Source organism: Protopterus annectens, chromosome 3.part0 (genome assembly GCF_019279795.1).
Source record: "Protopterus annectens isolate FY-2018-M chromosome 3.part0, PAN1.0, whole genome shotgun sequence".
NCBI classification, from domain to species: Eukaryota; Metazoa; Chordata; order Ceratodontiformes; family Protopteridae; genus Protopterus; species Protopterus annectens.
Genome location: NC_056731.1, coordinates 474,438,191 through 474,451,464, shown reverse-complemented (window position 1 = coordinate 474,451,464; position 13,274 = coordinate 474,438,191). Strand labels below are relative to the sequence as shown.

General features: G+C 40.3%; 1 protein-coding gene across 2 annotated transcripts in view; it reads right to left on the bottom strand.

Annotated features, from left to right (window-relative positions):
- The window catches only part of PHACTR1 (phosphatase and actin regulator 1), a 1,877,004-nt gene that overhangs the window by 1,291,047 nt on the left and 572,683 nt on the right, over nucleotides 1-13,274 (bottom strand). For both annotated transcript variants that reach the window (XM_044064898.1, XM_044064897.1), the window contains exon 4: nucleotides 8,433-8,597. In XM_044064898.1, coding sequence (XP_043920833.1) covers nucleotides 8,433-8,597 — 165 coding nt within the window. The remainder of the gene's footprint in view (nucleotides 1-8,432; nucleotides 8,598-13,274) is intronic.

Below are 13,274 nucleotides of genomic sequence, written 5' to 3'. Positions count from 1 at the left end.
GAAGCATCATCTCCTCTTAGTTTAAATGATAATCTTTCTATTACATTTTTATTATTAAAAATGAGAGCTGCTAAGTTATAAGGTCTTATACATATTTTTAAGTAGTTCTTAAGCAGCTCCATTAGAGTGTACAGATTGTTTTAATATTTATATTACTTGATATAGGGTCTTTTGTACAAATGAGTTTTAAAATGTTTTTCATGAATTGGGACATTGTCGTTTTTTGCCACTAGATGGAGTGCTTATATTGTTTACGCATTTTATTTTATTCTAAATTATTTTTGTATTCAGATATTTAAAGTTTTATACTGAATCAATTTTAACTTTTAACTGAAAGTATGAATGTCTCTAGTTTTAAATGTTTTTAATGGATTTATATTGAATGGATATACATTCTTTGAGTTCTTTTAAATATGATTATGTAGTTCACCCAATGACATTTTGATTAATTTAATTAATTAATTGAACATATACAAGGAAGTGAGTTCATTCCAGCTCCGCATCTGATGGAAGTAACTTATTCAGTGATGAAAATCGCTTGAAAGTGTATGTTAGCGTTTTATGGTGTTATTCTACTGTGTTTCCTGCTATTAAACTTAGTTTGAACTGTTTTGGAATCTCCTGTCCTGGGAATTTTTTCTGGATTACCAGTGGTGGTGCTGCAGTAGTGTTGTCGCCTCACAGTAAGACGCTGTCCGGTTTGATTCTCAGCTAGAGCGGCTTCTGTGTGGAGACATGCGTGAATGGGCGTACCTTCGTTGAAGGCTGTGCGTCAGGCCTGGCAAGCTGGTACGTAAAAATCAACTGCCAATCATTAGCGGAACGGAGTTCCGCTGTAGCGACCCCTAACTGAGAAAAGCCGAAAGACACAAACAAACTAGGATGGCAAAAAGACATTCAGACTGATGTTTGACAATGGTGTTCAGGCTGGCAGCAAAGAACACCATTATGGTCTATGCCTTATGCAAGCAGCATGCATGTAAAGATGTACAGCAACCTTAAAATCTAAAGGCTTTGATATACTCGCCAGATGCTAGGTAGAAGATCCCTTACCCAAAGAATAGTGCACCAGGGATAAGGAAGGACATGTACCTGTATGTGAATACTCCTTTTCCTACAAACTCTAGATTCATAATACTATGTTGAAGTTCTTTAAATAGTTATATATAGGTTCACAGCTTCATAGGTTGGTACTAGGCTATTGGCCCTAGGGCCTATACAAGCCTAGCCATAACAATTCCCTGGCTATTTCTTCCCACAATATTTACTTCTCTGGACCCCTGTCTAGCAGGGTGACTGACATGATCCCCAGGGTGAATTTCTTATCTCCCATCCAATCATCAAGGTTCCTTTTGAAGAGGGTCAAAGAAGTGCTCTCCTTGACATGTATGGCCAGTCAATTCCAGAGTCTGGGGATTCTCTGGGTCAGAAACCTATGCCTCCAGCATGTTTTGTTCATTGTGATGACAAGATTTAGATCTCTGGAGCATGTCTCTCTAAGGGATTGGGATTTCTTTTAGTGTAGCATGTCCAACAGCTCTGGGTTTGACATGGCCTTGTATGTTAAGCACAGATCGCCTCTGAGTAGACGATATGCAACAGAGTCTAGGTGGAGTTTTTTTAGATGGTCAGCAAAGGGCATCTGCTTTAGGCCTGTGATTCTTTAGTGAGGTATTTCTGCGGCCTTTCCAGTTGTTGCAGATGTCTTGAGAGGTACATACCAAACGGGTGTTGTATTCTGTAATGGGTCTAATGAGGGATGAGTACAGTGGGACAATGACCTCCTTTTTTTCTGGATGAAAAGCCTTTAGTGATGAGGTGTGCCACATAGAAGGATTTCCTGACTGTTGTGGTGATGTGGTTATCGAAGGTGAGACCACTGTCCACCTGGGTCCCTAAGTCTCTTATCACACTTTAGGTGCTTAGTGTACTGCCACCTATGCGGTAATTCACGGGTACATATTGTTTCCAAAGGGTATAGCTATACATTTCTTGGCACTGAGCTTGAGCCCATGGCTCTTGCACCAAGCATCTGTTTCTGTAAGGCCATTTTGTAGAATATCCACATCATTTCAGGATTCAGTAATGGCTTCCAGTTTGCAGTCATCTACGAACTTTGTTAGCCAGAGTCCCTTAGTGTTGGCCTGTACTTCAGAGAAGTAGATGCCAAACAAGAGCAGTCCCAGGACTGAACCCTGAGGTACTCCACTTGTCTGGAGCTGGATTTGGAGTTGGCTACTTTTACAGTGTGGGTTCTGTCAGTAATCCAGTTGGCAACCCATCAAGTGACGTAGGGATTAATGCCCAGCTTAGTAAGTTTATCTATGGTTCCAGAGTGGGGGATGGTGTCAAAGGCCTTGGTGTGGTCCAGATAGGCTGTGTGGACCACCTTACCCTTGTCCACGGCTCTGGAGATTGATTCGAAGAAGTCAATCAGGTTCAGGAGACAAGATCAGCCATTCACGAACCCAAACTGTATGGGGTCCAGTGTTTGAAGGTTGCCAGTGTCTTTGTTTATATGCTCCATGACAATACATTCCATGGCCTTGCAGATCAGGCTCGTCAGACTGATGGGGCGGTAGTTGCTGGGATCCAAGGTGGATCCCCCCTTGTGGAGTGGGATAACTGTAACTGTGCACCACTCAGTGGGCACAAAGCCTGAGGTGAGGTTATGATTAAACATGACACTTAGCTGAGGTGCCAGTTCATTTTTTAGTTCATGTAGTACACAGCCTGGGATATCATCTGGTCCCATGGATGCTGTACACTTAGCTTTGGAGATTGCATTTCTTAGCTTTGGAGATTGCATCTTTTACTTGTGTGGCCATTATTACCGGAATTTGGCAATCTTTCGGTAGTGAGATGGGCCCTTTAGGGGGTGAGAGGAGGGTAAAATTTGCACAGAATCAATCTGCCAGGATATTGGCAATATCCTTGGGATCAGTATATTTAATGCCATTCTGTTGTAGCTCAGAGGAGATCTGAGTATTGCCATTTAGATTCTTGACATAGCTATATAATGCCTTGTGGCTGTCTTTAGAATCTTTGGCAATTTTATTTTTGTAACTAGGTTTGGAGGATTTTATGAGGGATCTCAGCTTCTTACTGAGGCTGGTAAGGGAGTTTTTTGCATCCTGGGATTTTCTTCTTTTCTGCTACAGTTTCTTCCTTTGTTGTAAAGTTTGTTTATGGCAAGAAACCACCAGATTGGCTTCCTTTGTTTGGAGGAGAGCATCTTGGTTCTATTGGGGATGTGTCGATTCTTGCACGAGTGGATGTGCTCATACAGTGCCTGAGTGTAGGATTCAGCAGTCGAACTTTCAGTTTCCGTCTGCATGGGTGTCATGAAGTTTGTCACTTCTGACTTGAGTAGCATGAAGTTGGCTTTGGAGAAGTACTGGGGGGGGGATGTGGATGTCAAGGGTGATTAACTTATGATCAGACCTGATCAACGAAGGGGTGACATTAGGTGTGGAGCATTGTTTTCCCATGTTGGTAATGACCAGGTCTAGGATATTGGAGCCCCTGGTGGGACTAACCAGTTGATCAAAAGCGTTGGAATTTATGAATTCCAAGAATCATTGGGCAAAGGTGTTGGTACATGAGTAGTTTTCCCTGTTAATGGCAGGGTAGTTGAAATCACCCAGTATTATGGTGTTTGGTTGTATCTTAATATTTTCCAGTATGTTTAGAAAGGTGTAGAGAGAATCTTGGGGCATGGTGGGGGATCTGTAGCAAGCTACAATTTGGACTGCAGTCTTACGTAGTGTTAGTTGCACCTGGAGAATTTCAGACACATTGTGTTGGGAAACTAGCCTGGTGTTGTGAATATCCTTGATGAATATGGACACTCCTCCACCTTTAGTGTTTTGGTCCTAGTTTGTTAGCCGAAAAGTGTGGAAAGAGTTGTAGCCTGTATTGCAGGGGTGCTCACTGGGCATTTATATCACGCTATCGAAAGATGAAAATAGTGAACACTATTTCATCAAATCTAAAATATCTAAACCACAAAATATTGAACATTCAGAACAGCAAATTTTTTCCCAAGGAAAACATTTGCTATTCTGAAACACATGCACACAACACAAGCAGACCATAGAAAACATCAATCCACACACATACACTTAAAATCCTACATCTAATCCTCCACTAAACTGTACATACACTACTATCTATCCTCTTACGTTAACCCAAACTGTAACCCTAAGGTCCGTCACTATCGCACACTCACCTAACCCGCGCCCAAACTCACTTAACCCGCCCCTAACCCTAAATCATCAAACCTGCGCCCTAACCCTAACTCACCTAACCCGCACCCTAACCCTAACTAACCTAACCTGCACCCTAACCCTAATGTACATATAATTGCACACTTACCTGAACCTGACCCGTAACTTTCCACCACAGTGCTGAAAATAGCGAAGCCACAGAACCGGCCAACCAAATTCTTTCCCTAGGAAAGAATTTGGTGTTCTGCAGCTTCGCTATTTTTAGCATTTGCTGAATAGGGGTTAATATTAGAACATTCGAAGTTTTAAAACTTCGATGTTTAGACCCCTTTTTGGAGCCTTGAACCAGGTCTCAGTTACTGCACAGATATCGATGTTCTCCATTTTTAGGAGTGCCTCGAGAGAGTGCATTTTGAGGGTTAGACGTCTAGCATTGAGTAGCATTACCTTCAGATTTTGCATACTTGTACCTGTTATGGTGGTGGTTTTGTCCTTTGAACTTTGCCTAAAAAAGGCACTATGGGGGTGGCAAGAGCCTTAGCCAGTAACCTGAATCCCAGGGGTGACAGGTGCAGACCATCTCTGGCAAAGCATCATGGTCTGTCGATCATGTCATCCTAGGCAGACAGATACTGGAACCCCTTTGAATGACACCAGAAGCTTAGCCAATTGTTGAAGTCAATCATTTTGTCCTTATACTGTGGTATCATTCTGGGTGAAGGCAGGATGCAGCTCAGGGCTAGGGTCATACCTGCCTGGGCCACATGATCTGAGAGCTCTTCCATATCTCTTTTCATGTAGTCGAGGGAGGTACATCTCAAGTCATTCACTCCAACATGGGCAATGACAGAGTCATATTTGTACTTGTTGTGGAGTGACTTGAGTGCATGCATTATGTGGCGGATCCTGGCACCCAACAGGCAGCTGACTGTAATTTTCTCCTTGTTCAGCCTGGTGAGTGTGACATTAGTGTGCCTATGACTAAAGTGTTGGGTACGTTGTGTTGCCTTAGGGGCTATTGTTGGGTGGCACACTGGTGTTGTGAGCTATGTGACACACTGGTTGTGATTTGTGTTTGTTTGCATTTCAGCTTCGGAGTTCCTTGTTGCTTGGAAAGGTTACTGTTAAGGGCCTCCACATATGTGGGTTTAGTGTTGCTATGTGTAGGTGTTGGTGGTGTGGGTTTAGAAGGGCTATGTGTTGCTTGAGGTGTAGTGCGGGTGTTAACCTTCTCCTCTTGACTGTCTAGCACAATCTTGGGTGTAGAGAGCTTTGCTTTCAGTTTGGCTATGAAAGTGCATCTCTCACAGGTTGTAGTGTTGTGTGGTAGGAGGAGAGGGTTGTCTGTGTACATGAGGCAATTGCTGCATTGCCACAGTATGCCCAGGTTCACCAGATGGGCAAGAGAAATCACAGGAAGATGACCCTTGGACATGCCTGGTTTGGTGCTTTTTTTTTTTTTTGTAAAGTACAAGAGCTGTTTTCCCTTACCTTAGCAAGGTATTTTGTAATTATAGGTTATTTAGTGCCCACGATTAATTTCTCCTTATTAACAAGGAGAGTTGAGTGCTTGTATCAGTTTTAGACTTCCTAGTGTTTTCCAATAGGTTTTAAAGCAAGTGCTAGTCATAGGGATGCTTAAAGGTACGATGAAAAAAATGGTTTATCCTAAACACTGCAGTGTGCACTAGAGGAGTTAGATTTGAAAGTAGGTAACTTAAGTTTTACCTGTCTAAAAAGTTAGGTTTTAGTGGAGAGTCAGTATTTTTAAAACAGCAAGATAGATTGAAAGGGGGTGGTCACTTTTGTATTCTAGTACTATGGAATACAGAGGATGGCCAATAAATTTAAATAGTTGATTTCTTAACTTTAAAGAATTGCTTTTCTCTATATTTACAGTCTCCTTTCCTTTGTCACCGAAATTAAAGTAGAATAGCTTTCAGACTTCTAGATATTTAACCTTATTCCCCATACCTATATTCAAAGTGTTACTTCATTGTTAGATACAATATTCTTTATAAAATGGAAAGAAATACAAAATGCTTATCTGCAATGATATTTAAAACATCAAATTTATTTAGAAATGTTACAAATCAAGAAATAAAGTGGATATTAAATAAGTCCCTGCACATGAATATTGATGTTCTTACAATCTAATTCATAAGCAATGCACAGTTATTCTTTAAAAATATATTTATACACATTGCTAACATTAAAGAATGGCTGTTGTATGTATTTCCAGTCTACTTCACAACAGAATTTATTGAAGGCTCACATTTAAAAACTAAAAGTTACTTGTGAGGCTAAATGGTTTATTCCTCCGATTTAATTGTGAAAGATAACCCAAAACTCTGTCAACAGATAATATTGTAATGAGTGTGGAATTGGATCTGGAGATTTTTTACTGGTTTAAATCATTAGGCAATATATACTCACAAAGCGGCAAAGCATGAATGAAATAGAAGATATATCCCACATTGTTAAACTAAACCTAAATAATAGGAAGTTCAAGGTTACGGAATCTCACAGACAATATAACCTTACCAGTTCCCAGTCTAGACTTTACCACCCCTCTCTCAAGGACAGTTAGGACAGTCATGCCATGAGTGAGTCTATGATTACCCATCCAATCATCCAGACCTGTTTGATGGACAGTAGGGTGTATGCAGTGGCGAGTCAATTCCAGAAGAGAGAGAAGAGAAATGCTGAGTAATTAATCTGGCTCTCCACCTTGCTTTATGGAGCTGCTGAAGCAGGTTTAGATCCCTTGTTCTGGTATTTTTGAAGGTGCAAGTGATCTTGTACTACTGTATTCCTAATAGTTCAGAAGGCATAAGTCTCCTCTGAGGATTCTATAAGATATAGAAAAGAGCTTTTAGTTTTTTCTAGTAGCGTAGGGATTTTAAGCCTGTGATCCTCTTTTTTGAGTGCCTCTGGGTTCTTTTCAGCTGTTTTATATGCCAGGCTTGGTAAAATGCAAAGGTACCCTTGTAATTGTGTTGAATACAAAGGGACAATAGCATCTTTAGACCTCAGTGACATTCCTTTGGGGTATGGTCATTTGCCAGATATGAAAACATTGTATTTTTATCAATTAATTTAATCCCGTTTTCAATATACCATGAATTTTTAAGTGTAAGTTGTGGCTGGAGAGGATCCACGTAGTTGGTTAGCAACAGGTCACTGTCCCTGCACCTTGCACCTTGTGGGTTCTGTCATTTAGCCAATTAGCTATTCATACTACTGAATGAAACAGCAGCTATTTCAATCTTTTCTCAGTTATATAAAATTATATTTTCTTATACTTAACTCTTATTTGGATTATCTAAATGAAACTGTCCAAAATTCACTGACATAAATATGACCATAATGTTATGTTCATCTAAAAAAGTAATTATTCTAGAAAATGTTTACATGAACATCTATCCATATAACAACATGTCTTACTCTCCACAGACCAGGGAAAATACATAAGAATAAGTATTATTTCTAGAAATGTAATTTAGAGGTTAAAGCTGACTGGCAACATGTTTTTATGACTGCAATCTGCTTGGATAAAGTTTCAGTTGTTTGTTCAAGTACTGTGCTCAGATACATTTCAGTTAACTAAACAACTCCTTTGTGTTATAGTAAAGAACATTTGCCACTTTGTGATTTTTAGCTGTAGCATGCAATACACAACTGCAAAATACTGGCAAAATCTATCACAACTTTTCCAAAGTTTTGATTATAACCAGTATTATTTATGACCATGAAATTAATACTATTGCAATAACATCTAAATAGATATTTACTAATTGTAATAGTTGTAATAAACTATCCTCATTATAGGAAAAATATAAGGATACTGCTCTGTGATAATTTTTCATCTATAGTATATAATTAACATTTCATTTGAGTAATACGACACACCTTGTAAATATTGTATATAGATTAATCTAGATTTACATAACATTTATGCAATTATTTTAATAATTAATAACTGTAATTTCTGTTTAAATGTTACTCAATTATATGATTAGAATACTGCACTAATATTTATGATATACATATTGTCTGTTTAAATAAAAATTTCACTACAGTTTAAAACTGTGTGAATTATTTCTTTTACATATATTCCAACTAATAAGGTGTAATACATTTAAACAAAAATATTAAAAATATCTCACCACATCACATATAACCATAGCCTTGTTTTCTTACCTGCAGATGTCTGTTTGAAAGCTTCACTTTTCTTCTTTTTCCATTTCCATGGTTTAAAGATTCTTCCTATGTTAGCAAGTTTGCTTTTTCTTCTAATTGGAGGACTGTGGGTTCCTGGCACAAGAGAATCTGAACGCATGGCAGACAGTCTTCCAGCTTCTTCAGCTGTATTAAAAAAATACAGAGAATATAAAGTATTGCTGACCAAATGAATCAATGCAAAATGATTATGTTTAATATGTAGCTTACAGGCTCACAGCATGGACATCAGCTTACAGCAGCCATCTAGGAACTTGACTGGTACATTACAAAACAACAAATTATAATCTGTCATGGTCTAATCATAATTGTAAAACATTCTTTAATATCAAATGATTTCAAGTTTCCAAGATACCCAGCAATAGGCTAGATTGTCTTAAATCCCCATTTTTTATGACTTATATGTGGTACTTAAAATTCATGTCTTTACCAAGAAATGTACCAAGATCCTTAACTTAATACATTATTTCCAAAACCATATCCCCATCCTTACATAACCCGTATATAATTACCAAGGTTAAGGCATTACATGTTTTATGATTAAACTGTAGCTCAGCTTTCTAACTCCAGTTTTCAATTTCAGCTAAATAACTACTATTCCACATCCTCCTGATCATGTATGTTAGCCCTACTTTACAAACAGCTGCATATTTAGTAAGCCAGAATTTAGGTGAAGTGGGCAAGTCTGCAAAAACAATATTAAAGAAAATAGGCCCTAACACTGAGCCCTGTGGGACTCAGCTTGTGTGCTTTTTCTAAGTCAACTGATGTCCATCCAGTACTGCACATTGTTTCCTATTAAATACCCAATTAGTGATCCATCTTTTTATCTATAGCTTTATGGTGATGGTTTCTAATCTATCATATCTTAACTGATCAAAAGTGTTAGACATATCAAAGCAAATCACTACACTTTTTTCCCATATCTTTTAATTCAGAGGTTTTTTTATAGAAGTTTATTTGCCCAATAAGAGTGGATCTATCATTGATAGATCCACATTTATTGTTATCCAAACTTGAATTGTAGCTACCTTCATCTTTCTAGCTTTTTAATGTTTTCATCTGTTGAAGCATTTTTCAATAACTGAAGCCAGAGTAATCAGGAAAAAGTTGGTGATGTTTGATTTATTTCTTCCTTTGAAGATGGGGGCTACAAGAGATTTGTTTCCAGTCTCTCAGCACAAATGCATGGTATAACATGTTGTAAATTTTTATTAATGTTTGAACAAAACTGTCAGTAATGTAAATAATAAAATATCCAGCTAGATGAACAGATCCTATTGAACTGTTTGTATTTACTTTCCTTAAACTTAGTAGAAAGTCCTCATTTGAAATTAAAGGAAAGTCACGATGTGTACAATCTTGTACCACTGGTATACAAATGGGTTTATCAACAGAACTTAATTCTGCAGTATATTCATTGAATGCTTCAACCAGTCTATTTTCTCAGTTATTACATTTTCACCAGAAAGATGGAAGCTAATAATTATTTGCCTTTTTAATATTCACATATTTGTAAAATAATTGTTTATTATAGGTTCATAGGTTCGTACTAGGCTATCTGCCCTAGGGCATTTATAAGCCTAGCCAGAGTGTGTGTGGCTTTCACCACCCCTTAGGATGAGAATACTATGCCCTTTTAGGGTTTAGTTTACTGTGCCTCTGTCTAGTAGTGACACAGAGATGACCCCGGGGTAAACCTACGATCTCCCATCCACTTGTCGAGATTTCTCTTGAATAGAGTCAGTGAGGGGCTCTGCCTAACATGGACTGGGATTCTGTTCCAGAGTGTAGGGAGCCTCTGGGTTATGAATCTGTCCCTCCAGCACGTCCTATTTATTTCTGTGTTGAGGTTTAAGTCTCTTGTTCTCGTGGCTCTGATGGATTTGGATTTTCTGAGATGGAGCATGTCCATTAATTCTGGATTGGACATGGCCTTGTACGTCAGGCACAGATCACCTCTGAGTAGGCGGTATGCGACTGAATAGAGCTGGAGTTTTTTCAGTCGGGCAGCATATGACATATGTTTAAGACCCTTTATCCTCTTGGTGAGGAACTTTTGGGGTCTTTCCAACTGCTGCAGGTGTCGGGTGAGATACATCCCAAATGGGGCATTGTACTCAATCATTGGCCTGATAAGAGAAGAGTACAGGGGCACAATGACCTCTCTTGATCTAGATGTGAAACCCTTCATGATAAGGTGGGCAATATAGAAGGTCTTCCTAACCACTTTGGCAATGTGAGTGTCAAATGAGAGGTTACTGTCAACCTGGGTCCCTAGGTCCCTGATTACCTCTTTGGTACTTAATGGATTACCACCTATTTGGCAATTTGTCGGTACCTTGCTTTTCCCAAAGGGTATGACTATACATTTTTTGGCGTTCAGCTTAAGGCCATGGCTCTGGCACCAATTATCCGTTTCTATGAGGCCTCTCTGAAGGATGTTTGTGTCCGCTGGAGTATCAATTATGGCGCCCAGTTTGCAGTCATCTGTGAACTTTGTCAGCCACAATCCTCCTATGTTTGCCTGTACCTCGGAAAAATAAATGCCGAACAAGAGGGGTCCCAGGACTGAGCCCTGTGGGACACCGCTTGTGACTGGCTTAGAGTCTGACATAGCTCCAGCAACTCTGACCCTGAGGGTTCTGTCCTTGAGCCAGTTTGCAACCCATCTTGTGACATATGGGTTTACATTTAAGCTGGTGAGTTTGTCTATAATACCCGAGTGGGGTATTGTGTCAAAGGCTTTTGCAAGGTCAAGGTAGGCTGTGTGAACTGCCTTACCCTCATCAATGGCCTTAGTGACTGTTTCAAAAAAGTCGACCAAGTTCATAAGGCAGGATCTGCCCTTGACAAAGCCAAATTGGGTAGGATCCAATGTCTGTAGGTCCCCAATGTCTTTGTTTATGAGTTCCATAATGATCCTCTCCATAGCTTTGCAGACCAGGCTCATCAAGCTTATGGGCGGTAATTTCCAGAGTCCGTAGAAGCACCGCCTTCGTGAAGTGGGACCACTGTTGCCGTACACCACTCTTTGGGTACGTATCCTGTAGTAAGGCTAAGATTAAACAGCAGCCTTATGTGTGGGTTTAGTTCCTCTTGGAGTTCATGTAGCACACAGCCCGGGACACCATCTGGTCCCATTGATGCTGTGTTTTTAGCTTTAGAGAGGGCGGCTCTCACCTGGGCATCTGAGATGTTAGGGAGGCTACACTCTGCTGGGATAGTTATTTCTCCTTTGGGGAGGAGGGAGGAGAAATTTGCACTGAACCTGTCTGCCAGAATGTTGGCAATGTCAGTGGGTTCAGTGTATTTTGTGTCATTTTGGACTAACTCTGAGCATATCTGGGAGTTTCCACCCAGGTTTCTAAAATGGCTAAAGAAGGCCTTGTGATTGTCTTTTGTATCTTTTGCGATTTTTCTCTCAAAGTTGGCCTTGGATGATTTTATGAGTGATCGTAGTTTTTTGCTAGTACTGATCAGAGATGCCTTCCCTTTTAGGGATTTTGCTCTGTCATGTAGTAGCTTCCTCCTCCTGTTGTAAAGTTTGTTTATGGCTGGGGTCCACCAGACTTGGCGCCTGCCCTTGGGGGAATGGGTCTTGGTTTTATTTGGGATTGCATGATCCATGCATTCTTGAAGGTGCCCATAGAAGGCATTTGCAAAGGATTCAGCAGTGTGGGTTGTGGTTTCCACTGGCCCAGGGGCCTTGAAGGATACCACTTCAGTCTTAAGAAGTGTGAAGTTGACTTTTGAGAAGTTCTTCACTGCGGTCTTTGTGCAGGGGTGGGGGCGGGATGTGGATTTCCAGTGAGATTAATTTATGGTCTGATCTTACCAAAGAGGAATATACTTCTGGTGTGGAGCATTTTGTCCCCATGTTTGTGATGATCAGGTCTAGTATATTGTCTCCTCTTGTGTGAATGGTGACTAGTTGTTCCATTGCATTTGAGTTTATGAATTCTAGGAACCTTTGGGCTAGGGTGTTGGGGCTTGAGTAATGTTCCCAGTCTATGTTTGGGTAGTTGAAGTCTCCCAAAATGATGGTATTTGGAGAGACATTCATACTCTCCAGTGTCTTCAGGAAGGCTGTGTGGGGTTCCTGAGTTTGAGAGGGTGGTCTGTAGCATGCTACAAACTGTAAGGCAGTTTTGCCTATGGTTAGTTGCACCTGGATAGTCTCCGATGCTTCGTGCGTTGCCACTAACCTGGAGGTGTGGGTATCTTTGATGAAAATGGATACTCCCCCTCCTTTTGTGGTTTGGTCCAAGTTTTGGGGCCGGAAAGCATGATATGAGGTAAAATCTGATAGTGCTGGGGTGCTCTCAGGAGCCTTGAACCAGGTTTCAGTCACTGCACAGACATCGATGTTCTCCATACTGAGGAGGGCTTCGAGGGCGTGCATCTTGAGGTTTAGACTTCTGGCATTGAGCAGCATTACCCTTAGTTTTTTTCCACTTGTGTTTTCTAGGGAGGTAGGTTTGTCATTTGAGCCTTTCCTAAAACAGGCACTATGGTGGTGGCAAGAGCCTTGGCCAATATCCGGAAGCCCAGGGGTGACAGGTGCAAGCCATCCCTTGCGAAGCAGCGTGGCTTGTCAAGCATGTCATCCCAAGCAGACAGACATTGGATCCCCTTAGAATGACACCAGTAATTAAGCCAATTGTTAAAACTGATCATTTTGTCTTTGTACTGTGGCATCATTCTTGGTGAGGGTAAGATGCTGCTCAGGGTCAGGGCCATACCAGCCTGGGCTACATAATCAGAGAGCTCCTCTATGTCTCTTTTCATGTAGTCCAGGGA